Raw genomic sequence first — 21,983 nt, forward strand, 5'->3', positions numbered from 1 at the left:
CTCATAATATATTGCATATTTGGTATGATATTGTGTCCATTGGTGAGTTGAGATAAAAAGTGTACTGCGTGAATTAATCACATAATGTTACTTTGTGTATGAACGCATTTGATATTATTTTATTTTATACAAATTTAATTCTTTACATTTTGTTACTTTCAAAGAGTTTTATTCTTTCACAAAGAGTTTATACTGAACCATTTAAGCGTAAGTGAGTATAGATTTTTATTATAATTTTCATTCAGGTAAATTAATGCATTTAGTGACACCAGAGGGGCCTAATTTCAACATCTATAGGCATATAGTTAATGAATCTGGAGCGTTGTCCTACTTGATTACTAGAGACAGGTAGAGGGCGTTACACATGTTATAGCGATAGATGGCATCAGCCGCATCAAACTCTCTTTGGAGAGAAAAAATAGAGAGAGAAATGGCCATGGCTGGCATGGCCTGCTCCCATGCTAGTTACGTCGCTTCTCCCCTCAGGGATGTGTGGAACTACATGACGTCTTTTGGGGCGTTGGGGAAGGTTAAGTGCAGTCTGATGCACCTGCTGTTTTTGCACGCAGCAGCTTGCTTGCACCTGCATCAGCAGTCCACGTAACATGGTTCAGTATTGTGGCATTTTTAGATAGGGACCCCTAGTGTCACTACATCGACACAACGTCGAGTGAGTGACAGAAGGGGAATGCCTCGGTTACTGTTGTAACCTCTGTTCCCGGATCGAGGGAACGAGATGTTGTGTCCCTCTTGCCACAACTCTGACCTTACTCTCGGCTCCTCATGTCAAAAACTGTCTGAACAGACCCACGCTGCTCTCCTTTTATACCCGTATGTCCAGGGGAGGGGCATGCAAATTATGTTTGCCAATTCTCATTGGCCTTTCTTCAAAGATAAGCGGTAACCGAGGCTCTCAAGAGAGACCCCTAGTGTCACTACATTGACACAACGTCTCGTTCCCTCCATCAGGAAACGGAGGTTACGACAGTTACCGAGACATTTGTACTTTTTAGTCCAAATTAGGACAAACCCTAAATGTTTCGAAAGCTAATGTTTAACAGTTTCATTGGATCAGAGATTAAAAATATTGCTGTTTATCCTAAGGTAAACCAAGATGAAACTTAAATTTCGTAATTTAAATTAATTGATCAAACAGATTTATCAATCAGTTCCTTAACTGTGGAGCAAATGAAATAAAAGCATTGGTGTGCATTTCTAGTAAAACATTTTGTTGCACAGAAGACCCAGCAGTCATTTAATCTCTACTAGATCACTGATGCTAGCTTCAGGAGGGTGGCATTGTGATAATACATGGGCATAACTTGGTGTCTGCTGGTGTGTCTCAGGTGGGGGCTGCATTGAAAGACTGTCTCTCTTGTGTTCTGCCATTGAGGAGTCATGGGCTGTCTGTGGAAGTCTGGTGGTGGTCCTGAGTGAGATGAAGCTTGCGATGAATCTAAAGGCTGCACTCTCGCATCATGTCTTTTGGTTCCATTATAGCCTATTGTTGATGAACGTCCAAGGGTAACCTCCTTAATGGCTTTGTCAATTATCCTGACTCCATCCTGATCCAGGTGGATGCCATCATACAGGTGCCATGGCCTTATTAGGACTAAGTACACGTGCCTGTACGAATGATAATACATTGAGGATTGCCAATTTCATCTGTAGACAGCTCTCAAGAGCACGTCCTGGGTTTCTACAATGGTGTGCTAGTACTCTCTGTCTTGGGAAGATTTTTTGGGGGTCTAAGTTTTTACCATTTTATTATTATTATTGCCTTTATTGTCATTGCCTATAACAACGAAATTTAAATTGCCCTTCCCATGGTGGTAACACATAATATGACAAAACGACATCAATACATAAATACATTATAAGAAAGAACAGATAAAATGATAAAAATAGCTAAAATATAGTCATTAAAAATGCAGAGCAGTCTAAATGCTCATGAGTTCAGGTATTTTATAGCATTTGGATAAAAACTGTTCAAAAGTCTAGAGGTGCGACCCCAGAAGGATCTGTAGCGCCTTCCAGATGGCAGCAAAATGAAGAGGCCGTGACCTGGATGGGAACAGTCCTGAATTATATTTTTTGCCCGTTGCATGCGTCTGGTGTGATATATGTCCACGAGTGAGGGGAGCTGTGTGTGAATAATATTTTGTGCTGATTTCCTAACTCTGTCCAGCGCTTTTTTATCAGCAGCGGTGCAGCTACTAAACCACACCAGAATATCGTGTGAGATAATACTTTGGACAGAACAGTTGTAAAAGGATAAAAGCAATTTCTGGGAGAGGTTAATTTTATTGAGTGACCTGAGAAAGTACAGTCACTGCTGAGCTTTCTTCACAAGGGCTGTAGTGTTGGTTGCCCAAGTGATGTCCTGTGAAATGTATGTCCCAAGGAATCTGAAGTCCTCAACCCTCTCCACAATTTCTCCATTAATGTAGACGGGGGCAAGGTCAATTTTCTTCCTGCGGAAATCTACCACCACCTCTTTGGTCTTAGAGGCGTTGAGAGACAGGTTGTTAGTGGAGCACCAGGCGGAGAGTTTTTGGATTTCATCCCTGTAGGCAGACTCATCATTGTTGTGAATAAGTCCAAATACAGTGGTGTCATCTGCAAATTTGATAATAGTATTACTTTCATGAACTGGGTTACAGTCGTGAGTGTATAAAATGTAAAGTAAGGGGCTCAACACACAACCCTGGGGTGCCCCAGTGCTGAGTGTGAGAACAGAGGAAAGTTGCGAGCCCAGACGAACTGACTGGGGACGGTCTATGAGAAAGTCATTGATCCATCTGCAGATGTTTGTGCTGATGCCCAGTCCATGTAGCTTGGACACCAGTCTTCCAGGAATGATACAATTAAACGCAGAACTAAAGTCCACAAACAACAGTCTTGCATAGGTGCCAGGATGTTCCAGGTGGGTCAGCACACAGTGCAGGGCTGTGTTGATGGCATCAGCGGTTGACCTGTTTGCTTTATAGGCAAACTGGTGCTGGTCCAGTGTGGGGGGAAGGGAGGATGTTATATGTTTTAGCAGCAGTCTTTCAAAGCACTTCATAACAGTGGAAGTGAGAGCCACTGGTCTATAGTCATTGAAGCTACTCACAGCTGATTTTTTCGGGATCGGCACAATGATAGCAGATTTAAGGCACTTGGGAATGGAACAGGTAGACAGAGAGAGGTTAAAGATGGAAGTAAATACCCCAGCCAGCTGAAAGCACAGTCCCTCAACACTCTCCCAGGGATCCCATCGGGCCCGGCAGCCTTCCTGGGGTTCACACCAAGAAATGCCCTCCTGACCTCCTCTTCTCTCAAGGAGAATGTCGGGGCATCTTCTTTGGGCAAGAGTATTATTGGTCCGGCCGATGTTGACTCAGTCCCATTCACCTCAAAGCGCGCAAAGAAGTGATTGAGCTCCTCGGCCAAATTGCTGCTGGTACTTGGGCTTGGGTCTTTTGAACCCTTAAAGTTCGTAAGGTGTTGTATTCCCTGCCAAACGCGCCGTGGATCCCCTTCGTCAAAGTGCTCCTCTATCTTCCTCCTGTAGGCCACTTTTGCTTCCTTGATGCCTGTCTTTAATTTGGATCTGGCGGTGCTGTATAATTCTGTATCCCTGCACTTAAAGGCTTTATCACGGTTTTTCAGCAGCAGCTTGACCTCCCTGTTCATCCATGGTTTATTGTTTTGATAACATTTGACCTGTCTTTCAACAGTGACATTATCAATGCAGGTCTTAATGTAGTGCAAAACAGTGCAGGTGTAATCCTCAAGAATCTGCTGTGAGAAAAGTGCCCAGTCAGTGTGCTCAAAACAGTCTTGCAATTGTGGGATCGCACTAGCAGGCCACAGTTTGATTAGTTTAACAGTATGCATGGATCTCTTAAACACAGGTCTGTACGCTGGTGTAAGAAAGAGGGTCAGATGGTCAGACTGCCCTAAATGGGGGTGAGATGAGACCTTATATGCCCCTCTGATATTACTATAGACATGATCCAGAGTATTATCATCTCTGGTTGGACATATTACATACTGATGAAATTTGGGAAGTACAGTACACAGGTTAGCATGATTAAAATCCCCTGCCACAATAAAGATTCCATCTGGGTGGGTGGATTGCAGTCTATTCATACTAGTTTGCAAGATATCCATAGCTGCATTAGCATTAGAGCTAGGTGGAATATAAACAGCCGTGATAAAAACAACAGTGAACTCACGCGGCAAGTAGAAGGGCCGGCATTTCAGTGTGACAAACTCCACGTCTGGTGAGCAGTGTCTTTCAGTCACTGTGGCATCGGTGCTCCAGCTGTTATTAGAATAGATGCAGAGCCCCCCTCCTTTGCTCTTTCTGGAGTTGCCGGTTCTGTCGGCCCGGTGTGCTGTACGACCCGCTAGTATAATAGCTTCATCCGGAATCCCAGAGTGCAGCCACGTCTCTGTAATTACTACCAGCGAGCAGTCTTTAGCATAACTGTCCATTAGCAGAACTACTAATGGACTCAAATGGTATTGGTGCCTTAGCCTTTTCTGGTTGTCTGTGGGAGGAGAGCTGTGTGTGAGGGGGTTCCGGTGTATGGCCATTTAGTATGTCAGGAGGTGAGGAATTGTGTGAGATCATTTCATGATGTGATTGTGAATCAGCTTCTGTGTTGTTGGGAGATTCACTTGCTTTGTCTTGATACCGTATACAAATAGTGCTCTGTTCATTCAGCTTTTTTTTTTTCTACTCCTGGATATTTCTCACTAGACTTGGCCAGTGAGCCAGTGCCTGCAGCCTCGACCGCCAGTGAGCCAGTGCCTGCATCCTCGACCGCCAGTGAGCCAGTGCCTGCAGCCTCGACCGCCAGTGAGCCAGTGCCTGCAGCCTCGACCACCAGTGAGCCAGAGCCTGCAGCCTCGACCGCCAGTGAGCCAGTGCCTGCAGCCTCGACCGCCAGTGAGCCAGTGCCTGCAGCCTCGACCGTCCCAGAGCCAGCGCCTCTCGAGCCTCCCAGGGCTCCGCCTCCCGGGCCTCCCAGGGCTCCGCCTCCTGAGCTTTCCACGGCTCCGCCTCCTGAGCATTCCATGGCTCCGTCTCTCGAGCTTTCTACGGCTCCGCCTCCTGAGCCTTCCATGACTACACCTTCCACGGCTCGGCCCCCAGAGTTCTCCATGATTCTGCCTACCACGGCCCTGTCTCCGGAACATTCTACGGCTCTGCCTCCTGAGCCTTCCATGGCTCTGCCACCTGAGTCTTCCACGGCTCCGCCCTCCATGGCTCCGCCACCTGAAACTTCCATGGCTCCGCCTACCACGGCTCCGCCCTCAGAGTTCTCCATGGCTGTGGCCCTGTGGCCGACTCCCAGGCCTCCTGAACCTGTCCCTGCACTGAGGCCGACACTCAGGCCTCCTGAACATGTCCCTGTCCTGTGGCCACCTCCCAGGCCTCCAGACCCAGTCCCCGTCTTGTAGCCCTCTTGGACTGCCTGTCTGCCCCTTGTGTCCTCCATGGACTGCCTGTTTGCCCTTTGTGCCCCCCCTTGGACTGCCTGTTTGCCCTTTGTGCCCCCCTTGGACTGTCTGTTTTCCCCTTGTGCCCCCCTTGGACTGTCTGTTTGCCCCTTGTGCCCCCCTTGGTCTGCCTGTCCCCCCCTTCACTCCTTGGATGATTTTGTTTTTGTTTGTGTGGGTATTTTTTTTTCTTTTTAGGAGCGTCTGGAATCCGCTCCTTAGAGGGGGGGTTATGTCACGATCCCCTGTTGTCTGCCCTGTGTTTCACTTGTCACCTGTCATAAACTACACTTCCCATAATTCCCTGCCCTCATCACTGCCAGTCATTCATTTTTCTCACCTGTGTGTCGTTTAATCATCATCACCCTTCTGTATTTAAACCCTGGTTGTTTGGTCAGTCTTTGTCGGTCGTTAAATGTTCAAATGATTGTAATGGTTGTCCTTGCTCTCCGTGGATATTTCTCCTGCCCGTGTTCTCCTTGGATGTTTTTTGTGTTTATGTTTTGTTTTCCCCACGTGGATGTTTTGTTTGTTCCCTGTGTTGTTTTATTCTGAGTTATCTTGTTCACCTTTTATCTCATTCATTAAAGAACTGCACTTAGATCCTCACTCCTCATCTACCCTCGTCTGAATCCTAATACCAATATAATGCTACTATGTAGATAACGTCTCGGGTTATGACTATAACCCTTGTTCCCTGAGAAGGGAACGAGACACTGCGTCGTTGAAAACGACTCTTTGGGGAACGCTCCTTAGCGTGCGCCTTTGAAGTATGAATGAAACTATTCCAATCTTGATTGGTGTTGCGTCATGACGTAACATGTGACGGCATAACCGGATGCATAAAAGTGACGCCGGCACACACACACATTAGCCTAGCGATGAAGCAAGCCACTCTCAGGCCTTGAGGGGCGTGGCAGGACGACGCAGTGTCTCGCTCCCTCTCAGGGAACAAGGGTTATAGTCATAACCCGAGACGCTTCCTTCCGAGGGAACTCGCGACTGCGCCGTTGAAAACCACTCTTTGGGGAACGAATGCCCACTAGGCCACGCACCTAAAAAAGGCCTGCCCTTGGGTGAAACTGAACTCAGGCACTCAGCTAGGACGAGAGCACACGTGCGCCAGGCGTACTAGGGAGGTGCAGACTATAAAACCTGATGAAACTGTGCGGGTAGCCCAACCGGCTGCCTCACAGATCTCCTGGAGGGGTACTCCCGATAAGAGAGCCCTAGAGGACGCCATGCCTCTAGTTGAATGAGCCCCTACGGCCAAAGGTGAAGGCAAATTACGCACCTTGTAGGCCGAGATAATAGCCTGAACAATCCAATTACTAATGGTTTGTTTCGAGGCAGGAGCCCCTTCCTAGGTGACCCAAAACACACTAACAGTTGGTCCGACCTCCTCCAGGAAGAGGACCTCTCGAGGTAATGCTCAAAGCTCTGACAGGGCAGAGCAAATGGAGCCTCTCTTCTTCTGCCGACACATGAGGTGGAGGATGAAATGCCTGCAGGACCGAAGACCGTGCCGTGTTAGACGGCACCTTAGGCACATAGCCAGGTCTCAGGTGCAAAATGGCTTTAACTCCGCCAGGGGCAAACTCCAAGCAAGCTGGCCACTGCCAGGGCTTGAAGATCACCCACCCTCTTTAGAGAGGTAATAGCTAAGAGAAAAGCCATCTTGAACGCCAGGTCCTTGGGCTAGCTCGACTGAAGGGGTTCAAGGGGGCCAGGGATAACCCTTCAAGAACCACCGCCAGGTCCCAGGCAGGAACCCTGACCTGGTTGCCGGTCTCATCCTCCATGTACCACGGAGAAAACGAATGACCAGCTGGTGCCTCCCCAGAGGCCCATCACTCAGTGGTGCATGGAACGCCGAAATGGCAGCCACGCACACCTTAAGTGTGGAAGGGAGAGACCCGCAGAGAAACGATCTTGAAGAAACTCCAGAACTGAAGCCACCGGGCAGTTAACTGGATCTAATTCATGTTCTCTACACCAAGTGGAGAACACATTCCACTTGAGGCCATATAATCTCCTAGTAGACGGAGCCCTAGAGCTAAGTATGGTTTCAACCACCCCCGCTGATAGACCAGCATTTAGGTACTGAACCCCCTCAGGGGCCAGACCCACAGTTTCCACAGCTCTGGACCGAGGGTGGAAGACTGTGCCCCTGCCTGAGACAACAGATCCCTCCTCAGAGGAATCTGCCATGGCGGAGCTATCAGGAGTGAAATTATGTCTGAGAACCATACTGGGCCGGCCACATCGGGCAACCAGAAGAAGACTGATGCCCTCTTGGCGGACCCTTTCCAGGACTCCCGGGAGCAGAGCGATCAGGGGAAATGCGTACAGGCGAAGCCGCGGCCAAGCCTGTACCATGGCGTCCAACCCCAGTGGGGCTGGATGTGAGAGGGAGAACCAAAGTGGACAGTGGGACGTCTCTCGAGACGCGAATAGATCCACTTCCGATGGTCCAAATTTGTCCCACATCAACTTCACCACCTCTGGATGAAGTCTCCATTCCCCGGGCCTCAGCCCCTGCCTCGACAGGATGTCTGCTCCCTGATTCTGAACTCCTGGAATATATATATTGCTCTGATAGACAGTATTTTCCCTTGGGACCAAAGAATTATCTGATGCGCCAGTCTGCACAGAGGGCGCGATCTGAGTCCTCCTTGTCGGTTCAGATAAGCTACCACTGATGTATTGTCCGAACGTACTAGGACATGGTAACCTTTGATGTCTGGAAGGAAGCTCCTCAGAGCCCTGAACACAGCCAACATCTCTAGACAGTTTATGTGCCAAGAATGATGATGGTCCTGCCACAGACCCCTGGCAAAGCGGCCGTCCATGACCGCGCCCCAGCCAGTGAGGGAGGCGTTTGTCAAAACGGTTTTCCGGCGACATGATGCTCCCAACACTGGCCCTTGGGACACGAACCAAGGTTTCTTCCATATTAGCAGAGAACGAAGGCACCTGCGCGTTACTCTGATTATACGAAATGGATTCCCCTTGGGGGAAAACCCCTTGGTTTTCAGCCACCACTGGAGGGGCCTCATGTGTAGAAGGCCCAAAGGTACAATGTTGGATGCCGCTGCCATGATGCCCAGCAGTCTTTGAAATTGCTTTACAGTGATGGCTTGGCCTAGCTTTAACCCGGCCACCATCGCCATAAGGGACTCGATACGTGCAGGAGACATGCGTGCCTGCATCGTAATCGAAGTTCCACACAACGCCAGAAACGTTGTGCACTGGGATGGTTGTAACACACTCTTTTTGTGTTGAGTCTCAACCCCAAACTTCGAATGTGGCCAAGAACGACATCTCGATGCCGAATCGCCATTTCTCGAGACTGGGCCAGAATGAGCCAGTCGTCGATATAATTCAGTATACGGATGCCCTGAAGTCTCAGTGGAGCAAGAGCTGCATCCATACATTTGGTGAATGTGCGGGAGATAGTGCTAGGCCGAACGGAAGAACCCGATATTGGTAAGCTTCGCCCAAAGCTGAACCTCAGGAACCTCCTGTGACATGGAAGGATGGATACATGAAAATAGGGGTCTTTTAGATCTATCGTGACAAACCAGTCCTCGGATCTGATCTGACTCACGATGACAGGAATAGTAAGCATTTTGAACCTGAACCTCCTCAGAGACCGGTTCAAAACTCTGAGATCTAAATTCGGCCTCAACCCCCATCCTTTTTGGAACTATAAAGTACCGGCTGTAAAACCGGACTCCCTGTCTGAATGAGGAACACGTTCTATGGCCTCCTTCAACAGCAGAGATTGCACTTCTTGTTCCATCACCTGAGCCTGCCCCGGAACCACTGTAGTCTGCACCACCCCAGAGAATTTGGGGGGGCGGTGCCCGAACTGCAGTCTGTACCCTGATTTTATTATATGCAGGACCCATGCAGATATGTTCGGAAGATGATTCCATGCCTCTACAAAATCTACTAAGGGAACCAGCCTCTCGAGGCTGGTCTCGGGTGTTTTTCGCGTACTGTTCTCAACCTCCTGAAGCGGGATACTGGCAGGATTTGGTCAATACAGTTCTTGTGACCACAATTGATGTGTGTTTTTTATCTTTTGACGTGAACGGCACGGTGTGCGTTCGCTGGAAATTGGTGTGGCCCGAAGCGTCAGAGACGGCGGGAAACCGACACCGATTTCCTGAGGGCTCTGCTGCGAGAACAACCTCGGTAGCTCTGCAGCGGGGGGGGGGGCAGCCCTCCGAGGTTCTACCACCCCGGTTAGGACCTCTTCCCCGAAGCCCTCCTAGCCTTAAGGACGTCCCTCAGGTCGGCCCCCTGGCTGGAGGGCTTCGCTGGGAGCGCTTCCTCTGTTGCCAAGCTCCTGGAGGAGGGGCTCTAGAGGAAACGCTCTCCTTACTCTGCGCGGTGCGAGGAGCTGACTGAAGGCTGGGGCTGATCTGTTTGCCCCACCCTACTTGATTTAGACTTGGATTTACGGGGAGAAACTGCTTGAACGCCGCAGATTGTTTCTCGCCTCCTGAAACCTGTCGACGACTGATGTAACGGTGTCGCCGAACAGGCCAGAGGGCGAGAGCGGGCATCAAGCAAAAAAGCTCTGTCTTTTTTTTATTCCCGACAAATTTAGCCACAGATGCCTCTCCGTGGTCACCATAGCTTCCATAGAGCTGCCAATAGCGCGGCTGTCTCTTTAGTGGCCGGAGAGACAGATCTGCGGCTCTGCGCAACTCCGCGATATCTTCGGAGTTGGCCCTCCCCTCGTCTAAATCTTTCAGGAGATCGGCCTGGTACGCCTGCAAAATCGCCATTGAGTGCAGGCATGAACCAGCCCGACCTGCCGCCATGTAAGCCCTGCTTATTAATGCAGATGTATCTCTGCAGGGCTTACTAGACAGCGCCGGGGTTTTAAGGGAAGATGCCGACTCAGGAGAGAGGTAACCGGCTAAAGCCTCTTCCACACCAGGCATCTTCCCATAGCCCATATCCCGTGCCCCTAAAACATAGCTGTAATCGACCACACTGGGGGTGGAGACACGGGACGAATGTGGTTTATCCCACGATCTCGAGATCTCTTTGTGGAGATCGGGAAAAAACGGCAAACCCCAGCGCTGGGGTTGTGACGTGTGCTGCAGGAAACGCTCGTCTAATTTGCTTCCGACGTGCGTTCCCTGCTCATTTTGTGGCCAGCTAATGTTAAGTCTGGCCACAGCACGCATCACAACCTGAACCAGCTCCTCATAAGCCTGGCCGAAACCCGGTGTGCTTGGCTCACGGTCGTCCACATCAATGCTGAGCATTTCCACTTCCTCGGAAGCAGAGAGCTCGAGCATTGGGACCTGATCGTGGGCAGAAGAAGCCGCGACGCGGGCTTCTGCACCACTCACAGTAGGCTCGGGATCCTCAAACGAAGAATGAGAAAGTGCCGGAGCAGCCTCATTCTCATCAGCAAGATCCCGCTGCGAACCCCACGATCTCAATCGCCGCGCTGCCTCAACAGACGCGGGACCAGAACCATGGGGAACGCGAGCCTGACCGTGCTCATCAAAGCACGCCAACCGGGAGCGCAGCACTCTCAGGGGTAGTGCTTCACAGCTTTCACAGGCAGATCCCTCGAGAGCTGCCTGTGCGTGCTGCGCTCCCAAACAGTTCACACACAAATCGTGCGTGTCCCTACCAGTAATAAAACGAGGGCAGGGGTGCACTTCTTGAACTGTTCGGTGGCCATAATTCTTTTAAATAGGACAAACAACACCAAATAAGACAAACAATATACATAGAGCGCTTGCTGAAGAGCGAAAGCTAATGTGTGTGTGTGCCGGCGTCACTTTTATGCATCCGGTTATGCCGTCACATGTTACGTCATGACGCAACACCAATCAAGATTGGAATAGTTTCATTCATACTTCAGAGGCGCACGCTAAGGAGCGTTCCCCAAAGAGTCGTTTTCAACGACGCAGTGCGAGTTCCCTCGGAAGGGAACATAATTTAATGATAGCAAATGTTATATAAATAAAATTACAACACAAAATGTAACACAATTGACATTTTGTGATTTATTAGACTGACCAATGTAATTTTATTGGACTTACTTATGACTTGATGATATGAGTTGCATGTTTGGTGGCATTTTAATTACTTTAAAAGCCCTAATTTGAGGCATTGAGTTTTATCAAATATTTTGATGAGGTGTTCGTGTATGTATGTGTCACGATCCCCTGTTGTCTGCCCCGTGTTTCACTTGTCAATTGTCATGCACTACACTTCCCACAATTCCCGGCCCTCATCACTGCCAGCCCTGTGTCAATGTTCTCACCTGATTGTCGTTTGTTATCATCATGTCTGCTGTGTATTTAAACCCTACTGTTTCTCCATTCCTTGTCGATTGTTGAATGTAGATGCCTGTAGATGCCTGTATGTTTTCCTTGCCCTTCGTGGATGTTTCTCCAGCCTGTGTTCGTCTTGGATGTCTCCGTGTTTTTGTTTCATTGTTTCCCCTCGTGGATGTTTCTTTTGTTTCTGTTTGTTTACGTTCACTTTGACTAATAAAGAACCCGCAGTTAGATCCCCACTCCTTGTCTGCCCTCCTCTGCATTCGTAACAGAACGATGGACCCAAATATGGATCTAGCGGTTCTTCAGAACTTGAGGCAAGAAAACATCCGGTGGAGGACCATGTCCGTGATTTTCTCGAGCTAGCGAGTGCCACGGACTTCCCAGACTCCTTCCTGGTGGTTTTCTTCCGGGACAACCTGACCAGTTCGCTCAAGGAGCGGTTGCCACCGGCGACGCGCGGCTGGATGCTCGGCGATTTCATGGAGGAGACTCTGCTTGCATGCGGCTCGCTGTTCACTGTGGGCGTTGTCGAGGAGGACCCTGCCTCTCCTCCCACAGTGGTGACCCCCCACTCGTCCATGGCTCGTCCCTTCACGCCTGCCCCGCCTGCCAGCGAGCCAACCCCCACGCCTGCCTTGGTCAATGAGCCAGCGCTGCCAGTCTCGTCCGCCCGGAGGAGGAGGAGGAGAGGAAAGGCTTCCGCTACCCAGTTCATGCCAGCCACGGTCAGCGAGCCTGAGCCCACACCTGCCACGGTCAGCGAGTCTGAGCCCACGCCTGCCACGGTCAGCGAGTCTGAGCCCACGCCTGCCACGGTCAGCGATCCAGGGCTGCCGGCCTCGCCCGTCCGGAGGAGGAGAAGAGGGAAGGCTTCTGCTCTCCAGCCTTCGCCTCCCACGGCTCCGTTCCCAGAACCTCCCGTGGCCCCGCCTCTCGAGCCTACCAGGGCCCCGCCTCTCGAGCCTCCCAGGGCTCCGCCTCTCGAGCCTCCACGGATTTGCCTTCCACGGCTCCGCCTCCTGAGCCTTCCACGGCTCCGCCTCCTGAGCCTTCCTCGGCTCCGCCTCCTGAGCCTTCCACAGCTCCACCTTCCATGGCTCCGCCTCCTGAGCATTCCTCGGCTCCGCCTCTTGAGCCTTCCACGGCTCCGCCTTTTGAGCCTTCCTCGGCTCCGCCTCTTGAGCCTTCCACGGCTTTGCCTTCCACGGCTCCGCCTCCTGAGCCTTCCTCGGCTCCGCCTCCTGAGCCTTCCATGGCTCCACCTCTAGAGCCTCCTACGGCGCCACCTCCCTCGGCTCCGCCTCCAGAGCCTTCCAGGTCTCCTCCTCTAGAGCCTCCTATGGCGCCACCTCCCTCGGCTCCGCCTCCAGAGCCTTCCAGGGCTCCGCCTCTAGAGCCTCCTATGGCGCCACCTCCCTTGGCTCCACCTCCAGAGCCTTCCAGGTCTCCGCCTCCAGAGCCCTCCAGGGTTCCGCCTCTAGAGCCTCCTATGGTGCCACCTCCCTTGGCTCCGCCTCCCGAGCCTTCCGCAGCTCCGCCCTCCACGGATCCGCCTCCTGAGCCTTCCTCTACTCCAAATCCCTCAGCTCCGCCTCCTGAGCCTTCTACGATGTCACCTCCTGAGCATTCCACGGCTCCGCTACCAGAAACTTCCGTGGCTCCGCCTACCTCGGCTCCGCCCTAGGAGTTCTCCATGGCTGTGGTCCTGAGGCCGACTCCCAGACCTCCCAAACCTGTCCTGTGGCCGACTCCCAAGCCTCCAGACCCTGTCCTTGGCCAGCTCCCAGGCCTCCTGAACCTGTCCCTGTCCTGTGGCTGCCTCCCAGGCCTCCTGAACCTGTCCCTGTCCTGTGGCCGCCTCCCAGGCCTCCTGAACCTGTCCCTGTCCTGTGGCCACCTCCCAGGCCTCCTGAACCTGTCCCTATCCTGTGGCCAGCTCCCAGGCCACCTGACCCAGTCCCCGTCTTGTGCTCCCCGTGGACTGTCTTCTTGCCCTCTGTGCCCCCTTGGACTTCCTTCTTGCCCTCTGTGCCCCCTTGGACTTCCTGTCTGCCCTCTGTGCCCCCTTGGACTTCCTTCTTGCCCTCTGTGCCCCCTTGAATGCATCACATTCACACACGTGCACTTCTGTGTGTGCTTCATCTGCACATCTTATACAACCCATATACAACCAGAACCAAGAACCTTATAGAAACCCCATTCCATTTTTTTCATCTTGAACTGTATGATTTTAAGATGTTCATTTTTGTTAACAGTTCATGAACATTTCAATGTCTCTTGTTGACAGAGCACAGAATTAAAAAACTCCTGCACTACCATTGAATCTACAGCACAAGAGCAAAAAAGAAACCTGTTTTATCTGAGTTGAGAGTTCGCAGCTTGTATTGCGATGAAAAAAACTTAAATAATATGAAGACAATAAATAGACAGCATATCTTACTATTGTGAATTTGTCTTCGCTTCTTGCACAAAACAACAAACACAACCAGACCAGTGTACAAATTACTCTATTCATAAAGAAATTACTCTTAGCTATTAGTCTCCAACTTGTGAATGAACAAGTTAACTGTTTGAATCAACACTTACTGAATTGGTCAGAAAATGTTTTGTCTTATTCGTGGAACTGCATCATTATTAGTTCCAGTAGTACCGAGTGCCCCCGTGAGCTGTCTGACTGACACAACTGCTAAATGCTCACTTTTCATGCAACCGTCAACAGTTATAATAAATATAATACATATCAATAATTTTACACTGAATCATTATGATTTTTGTGAATGATATTTAATTTTAGATGGACAGGGAGAATAAAGAGGCTAGCGATGTTGTCCAAAAGCAGATGAATGAGAAATTATTGGATTGGATCACAATACACCAGGGGTCGGCAACCTTTTTGATATGAGTGCCAATATTTATTTTCCTGGCCAATAGCTGGTGAATGCTTTTATTTATAAGAATTTTTTGCGCACCTCCATTCCAATCTACATCTTCATGTAATCCTTCTTCATGATCACACAGCATGTTTTCATCAGCTGAATGGGAAGCTAAACACAATTCAAGTGTGAGGAGACTCACGCTGCGTGTGCAAGACATTCGCACATCACAAGCCGATCAACTATTTAGCCCTTTTTGGTAACACTTTGGTCACACCTTTTTTTAAATAGACTCAGATTTTGAACCCATGATGTGGGTTTATGTTTTCTCTTTTAATCGTTTAATGTAATTTTGAATGTGACCATGGTTTAAGGAGGGTGTACCTGTATGCTGAAACACGGAATGTAGGTTGTCATCCGAGCAGCCTGACTGAAGCAAAGCGGGCACGTTTACTCACGCTATTAACCGAATGCGAAGCGCTGCCGGCTTGTGATGTGCGAATAGCTTGCATGCGCTGCACAAGTCTGTTGGGGATACTGCCGTCTCGTCACATTTTTACTTTTTGTTTAGCCTCCCATTCAGCTCATGAAAACAAGCTGCGTAATCATGAGGAAGGATTACATCAAGATTTATATAATTTAGGGATGCACCGAAATGAAAATTCTGGGCCGAAACCGAAACCAAAAATCCAGGATGCACTTGGCCGAAAACCGAAACCGAAACCGAAATTTTTACCCATTTGAAAAAAAATGTTTTTGTGTATAATTGTATTCATTTTATACTTTTTCATTAATTTCATGAATTTAATGAATCTGAATTGAAAAACTACAAACCAATAAAATAAAATCACACTTTTATTGAAAGTAACACACCAAAATTGGACAAAAAATATATTAAAACTATATTAAATATTATTCTTCTTTCAGTTCTGTAAAAATCTAATTTTAGAGATTTTATTAACAATTATCCAAATAATGTACATTTTTAGAAAACTATTATATGCAAAACAAGAGTCAAGTAATGAACTTAGCTAGCATCTTTCAAAAAGTTTAAATATGCAACAGTAATTTTAATTAAAACAAAAGGCAGAACACAGAATGGCAGAGGGACTCTATTCCACTGATCTATATATAACTATAATATATATAATTATATATATAGATCAGTGCTCTATTTTGTCTTAGCACCGGGCAGTGGTGGCTCAGTGGTTGAGGCTCAGGGTTACTGACCAGAAGGTCAGGAGTTCAAGCCCCAGCACCACCAAGATGCCACTGTTGGGCCCTTGAGCAAGGCCCTTAACTCCAGGTTGCTCTGGGGGATTGTCCCTGTAATAAGTGCACTGTAAGTCGCTTTGGATAAACACGTCTGCCAAATGCATAAATGTAAATGTCTTGCGTTGGTTAAGTTCCCTTTGTTTTCTCTATTGTTTTACCCCACCATGGGTCGATATGATTGTTCCACCATTTGCCTTTTATCTGGGCATTTTTTAAGTCTGTTTTGGCCCAGCTTTTCTGTTTGAGTCACACTAGTGCAACTGGGTTCTGTTTGCTATACCTGACATTGGGAAGTCATCATCAGCACTGGTTACAACACAGATGCGTCCTCAAGCTCCTTCCAAAAGCATTTGTTTGGACAATTTTTCTGGGAATTTTCCTGGGTCTTTTTTTATATGTCTGCTGTTAGCAAAGTTTAGAAGTAGACTAGCAAATTGATGATGTTAAAGCTAGCAGCTAGTTGCCTAAAAGCAACACAACTTAAATTATTATTTCATGGGTTTTTTAACTGGAATTCAGAATCCCATTCAGAATTATTTTCCATACGTACTGGTCTATACAGCATACTTAAATTACATCCTTTCGTGTGCTTTCCACAATATTGAAATATAATAACAACAGACTTGTCTAATCATAAATAATTAAATGAGGAATTTGCTAAGCAACTATTTTTTGTCTGAGGACATGGTAAGAGAGACCATAGCTTTGGTTAGCTATTATAATGATATTACACAGGAAATACAGTACAAGAAGCTGGTTTGATAATGCAAGTTCCTCATGTGCTCTATGTGTTCTGACAAGAGCAGCAAGGCGGTGGTGACATTACCTGTCATATAGATCGTCCTGGTAACAGTCACAGTCGAGCTCGACCTCTGATCTAGAGAGATAGAGAGAGAGACAGAGTGATCAGACTTAAGTCTATATCTACACCATATTTTAGATTTTGCTCTATGTTATTATAGTTCATTATTACTACTTACATTTTCTTTTTACTTTTTGTGTAACACTATTCTGTTTACTTTTACCTGACAATCATACACTATATATTTTTTAATTTTACGACTTCAGAATAGTTGGAATTTAGTGCATCATAACTATTGCTTTTGCTGTGTTTTTATGGTGTTTAAAAATGTTTTAATAAAAGAATCACTCCAATGCAAGCAGTTCTAAAGTGCTCGGGAAGGGATGGGTTCGGTTCACTTAGTTTTGTTGTGGCCATGTAAAATTAACTTGTGGGAACATGACAGTATGTTAAGGCCACTACATATTAATTTGTGGTAACACAATATTATTTTGTGAAATAAATTATTGATTTAAACAGTCATATTCATCATTGATCAATAAAACGCAACCGGATGCATCCACTGATACCGCTGGATGCATGTGTGATCCTTGTGACAGCTCTAACATATGTTAAAAGCAAAAACATAGAATAATGTAATTTAAACTGTATACAATCACTTCTTTACTAGTTATTAATGATGGAGATTTAGGTTTATCCCTGTGTCTATCCCAGAAGCTTTTGAATCTGTTCATCAAAAATATTTTATATCATTATATACTTATTTTTATTTTTTTATTTTACTTAAAGGGGTCATGACATGAGAAACCAAATTTGCCTTGATCTTTTGGTATATAAGAGGTCTTTGTATCATTAAAACGTCCTGCAAGTTTAATATTTTAAGACGTCCTCCCCATTCTAAACGAATCATTTATTTAATCAAGCTCAAAATACAGCTCGTTCTGGATTCATGGTTAGAAGTGACGTGTCGGTTAGAAGTGACGTAACAGCGTTTGCATATGACCGCCTCCAGCGCAAGACAACTACGCTCATTTCAGATCGCCGTGCGCTTCACAAGTGTTCAGTCGATGGACAGCGAGCTCTGACAGAGACTACTTGTGCACAGGAAAATTACGATGCCACACAGATGTGCTGTTCCTGGCTGTGGTCAAACAAAACCTCTGAATAAGCTGCCGAAAGATCCAGACGCCAGGGAAAAATGGATGCAGTTTATTTTTTATGCGACGTTCCAGTCACGGCAGTGTTAACTTAAGCGTTTGTTCTGTACATTTTAAGGATGACTGTTTTGAGAACAAATCTCAATATGATGCTGGCTTTGCCAGAAAACTGTTGCTCAAAGATAAGTCCGTGCCGACTATTCTGGGAACAACGACGACGCAAACTGTAAGTAATCTATTTTAAACTTTAAACTACTTTTTAAAGCGCAATTTCATTCATTATGAATAATCACAGTGTTTTTACTTAGTTTACTTGCATATTGTTCTGGCTGGGGCGTCAATAATTGATACATAGGCACTGACGTTAGCCAATCATAACAGTGGGCGTTAACACTGAAGTCTTAAATGGAAAACGCCCCCAAAACAGACTGTTTGAATCAGAGGATGAGAAACAGGGTGGGAAAAGGTCATAAATCACTAGATTTTAAAAGTTTTTCTTAAAAAAAATATATATTAATACTATAATTGCACCTAAGGGAACATAATAATACAATAAAAAAAACCATGTCATGACCCCTTTAAACTGTCTTTTTATTTTATTAATAAAACTTTTAATTAATTTACGTCACCCTAATTACTTTCTGAATTGTCTATTTTAACACTTTACTATTCAATATGCAATGTAATGCTTTCGCAATACTGTAACTGCTGACAATCATGCAATAAATACAGATTTGACTCTTGACTCCATTTCTGCAATTAGATCTTTATAGCAATATAAAGCAAATTGGCAAATGAGTGTCTTTTTAATATGCTGTGAGTCCTTAAACCGTTGACTCAATTGATTTATTGAAAAACATTGAGTTGGTCACAATGGTAACAATGGAAGGGAACGAGAAAATTATTCTTAAAAGATGAATTCAATTCAAGTCAAGTCAAGTAGTTTCTATTATCGTTCAACCATATACAGTTAGTACAGTACACAGTGAAATGAGACAATATTCCGCCAGGACCATGGTGCTACATTAAACAACATAGGACAAACACAGAACCACATGAGACTACAGACTAAATAACATTCCTACATAAAGTGCACTTGCAAACGTGTGCAAAAGTATGAGACAGTACAATAATTACAAAAAGGAACAGGACAATAGTCCAGATGGAGGGTGTTGGCGATGGTGTTGTCTGTTGAAAGTTTGGGACGATACGCGAACTGCAGTGGGTCTAGTGAGGGGGGAAGCTGGGTCTTAATGTGCCTCATGACGAGCCTCTCGAAGCACTTCATGATAATGGGTGTGAGCATGACGGGACGGTAGTCATTGAGGCAGGACACTGAAGAATTCTTCAGCATATAGGGACGATGGTGGTTGCCTTGAAGCACGTTGGAACGACGGCGCTACTCAGAGAGATGTTGAAAATGTTTGTAAGAACATCTGCCAGCTGGTCTGCACATCCTCTGAGCACTCTGCAAGGAATGTTTTCTGGTCCAGCAGCCTTCCGTGGGTTGACTCTACATAGAGTTTTCCTCTCATCAGCTGTGGTAAGACATAGAACCTGGTCGTTGGGAGGAGGGGTGGTCTTCCTCGCCGCCACGTTGTTCTGTGCCTCAAACCGAGCGAAACGTTGTTCAGCGCATCTGGAAGGGAGGCATCTTTGTCACAGGCAACTGATGTTGTCCTGTAGATGGTGATGCCCTGCCACATGCGCCGTGTGTGGCAGCTGTCCAAGAGACTGTGGATTCTCTGGGCATGTGCATGCTTTGCCTCTCTGATGGCCCGAGACGTTTCGCTGTGCTTAGAGCCACCTTGTCGCCTGTTCTGAAGGTGGAGTCTCGGGTCCTCAGCAGCGCATGCACCTCCGCAGTCACCACGGCTTCTGGTTGGAACGTGTAGTGATAGTCTTGGAGAAAGTGACAGCATTAATGCACTTGCTGATGTAGCTGATCACTGATGCTGTGTATTCCTCCAAGTTGATAGAGTCACCATATGTTGCAACCTCCCTGAACATGTGCCAGTCAGTATACTCAAAACAGTCCTGAAGAACAGAGATGGCCAGGTTTTCACCTGCTTCTGAAGCGGTTTTGTGCACCTGACGAGCAGGCTGAATGCTGGGATTAGCATAACAGAGACATGATCTGAGTAGCCAAGGTGGGGGAGGGGCTGGTGGAATTTAGGGAGCACTGCCTTGAGATTTGCATGTTTGAAATCTCCGGCGACAATAAACAGTGAGCGTTCTGCCGTTTGCTAATAGCCACATACAGTTCACAGAGCACTTCTTTAGAATTAGCAATGGGGGAATGTAAAATCTGGTTTTAATGACAGTGGTGAATTCCCATGGTAAATAAAAAGGTCTGCATCTAACAGTCACAAGCTTCACCAGCGATGAGCAATAGCTAGAGACTAGCATAGAGTTCTTGCACCATTCCGTGTTGATGTAAACACACAAGCCACCACCGCTAGTCTTACCGCACAGAGCTGCATTTCTGTCAGTACGAAACGAGGTGAGTTTGTCTAGCTGAATGCCGGCATCCGGAACTCTGTCACAGAGCCACGTCTCTGTGAAAACAAAGACGCAGCTGTCTCTAAACTCACGCTGCATAGTCTGCTGGAGTCGGATGTGGTCCAGTTTATTGTTCAGGGAGCAAACATTAGTAGCTTCTCCTGCAGATCATCATGCAGCTTGGTTGTTGCACGAATCTTGTATTTGAGCAGTATCTGGCGATGGTAAACATGAACACCGGTTGCTCCGATGTCCATGTGCTGTAAAAGTCGGGCTAAGAAACAAAAATAGCACCATTTTGGATACGGAGCGGCCTCTGCGTGCTACCGCACCAACATCTTGGATCAAGATCAACATTTATTTGTTCACGACCAAAACACCACTACTAAGTATACCTGTATCATTATTAATAGAATTATTAATATGAGAATAATGGAAATTCTATTTAATGATGCAAAAGTAAAATGCCTGTGAAGTTCATTCAAAATAAAACTAGTTGCCATAAGAAAAGGATGTCGTTACCTCGAACATATTATCACGTGTCCATGAGTTATGACGTGGCCACAACAAAACTAAATTAACCAAATCTGTCTCTTCCCAGGCACTGTACAGTTGACATTTTGTGTCAGTTTTACTTAAATAATGTTAAACAAAAATCTGGAAAATATGATCCATCTTACATTTGGTTTTTACTTGTATTATAAATTAGAAAGCTGAGAGAAATCAGTGTGTTCTCAGCCATGAGATTCTCTTCAAGGAGTGCATGAAACCATCAAATTCATTAACAACAGAAAGATCCCAGTGAAGCAGGGAAATCCATTGACCTTTTCAAACGTCATGAGACTTGTTTGGCCCGAAAGGCTTACTTACTTATCGGCAGCAAGTAGTGCTTCCTGTTATGACAAGCAGGCGGAGGCAGACGGGGAGTGAGGATCTAAGTGCGGATTTATTATTAATCAAAGTGAAAACAAACAACACTGGAACAAATGAAACATCCACGGGGGGGACTGAAACAAAAACATGGAAACATCGAAGGAACATGGACTGGATGAACACTGCAGGATGAACACGGCAAGACAGGAAACAGAGCAAACATCAGAACATGGGCAGACCATCAAAACATCAGAACCTTCCGAAACATCAAAACAACGAACGACAAGGGAATGGAGGAACAGCGGGGTTTAAATACACAGAAACATGATGATAACAAACAACAATCAGGTGAGAACAATGACACAGCGATGAAGGTCAGGAATCATGGTGACGGCGACACGGAAAACACGGGGCAGACAACCAGGGATCGTAACACTTCCTAAACGGGCATTAAAGGCACCATTTTCACTTTACATTGCAGGTGCTAAGAAGCCCAATACAGTTGGTGAAGTTACCTGGCACCAAATATATTGTCAAGGAGCTATTTGGAAAGGATTCATTGAATGTCTGTCATGTACTTTTAATGTACAATGATCAAAATGCAAGGCAACACATCACAAATATATTTCCTGTTTTTACAGCGGCAGTTACTATGGGATTTGGCTGTTGCTATAATTGA

At 46.8% G+C, this 21,983-nt stretch overlaps 1 protein-coding gene across 1 annotated transcript in view; it reads right to left on the minus strand.

The window, feature by feature from the left end:
* LOC127661188 (RNA-binding protein Raly-like) overlaps nt 1–21,983 on the minus strand; it is a 173,383-nt gene that overhangs the window by 45,418 nt on the left and 105,982 nt on the right. Inside the window, exon 3 of the mRNA XM_052151791.1 lies at nt 16,797–16,847. Within this exon, the coding sequence (XP_052007751.1) occupies nt 16,797–16,847 (51 nt within the window). The remainder of the gene's footprint in view (nt 1–16,796; nt 16,848–21,983) is intronic.

Source organism: Xyrauchen texanus, chromosome 21 (genome assembly GCF_025860055.1).
Source record: "Xyrauchen texanus isolate HMW12.3.18 chromosome 21, RBS_HiC_50CHRs, whole genome shotgun sequence".
In the NCBI taxonomy this organism is placed as follows: domain Eukaryota; kingdom Metazoa; phylum Chordata; class Actinopteri; order Cypriniformes; family Catostomidae; genus Xyrauchen; species Xyrauchen texanus.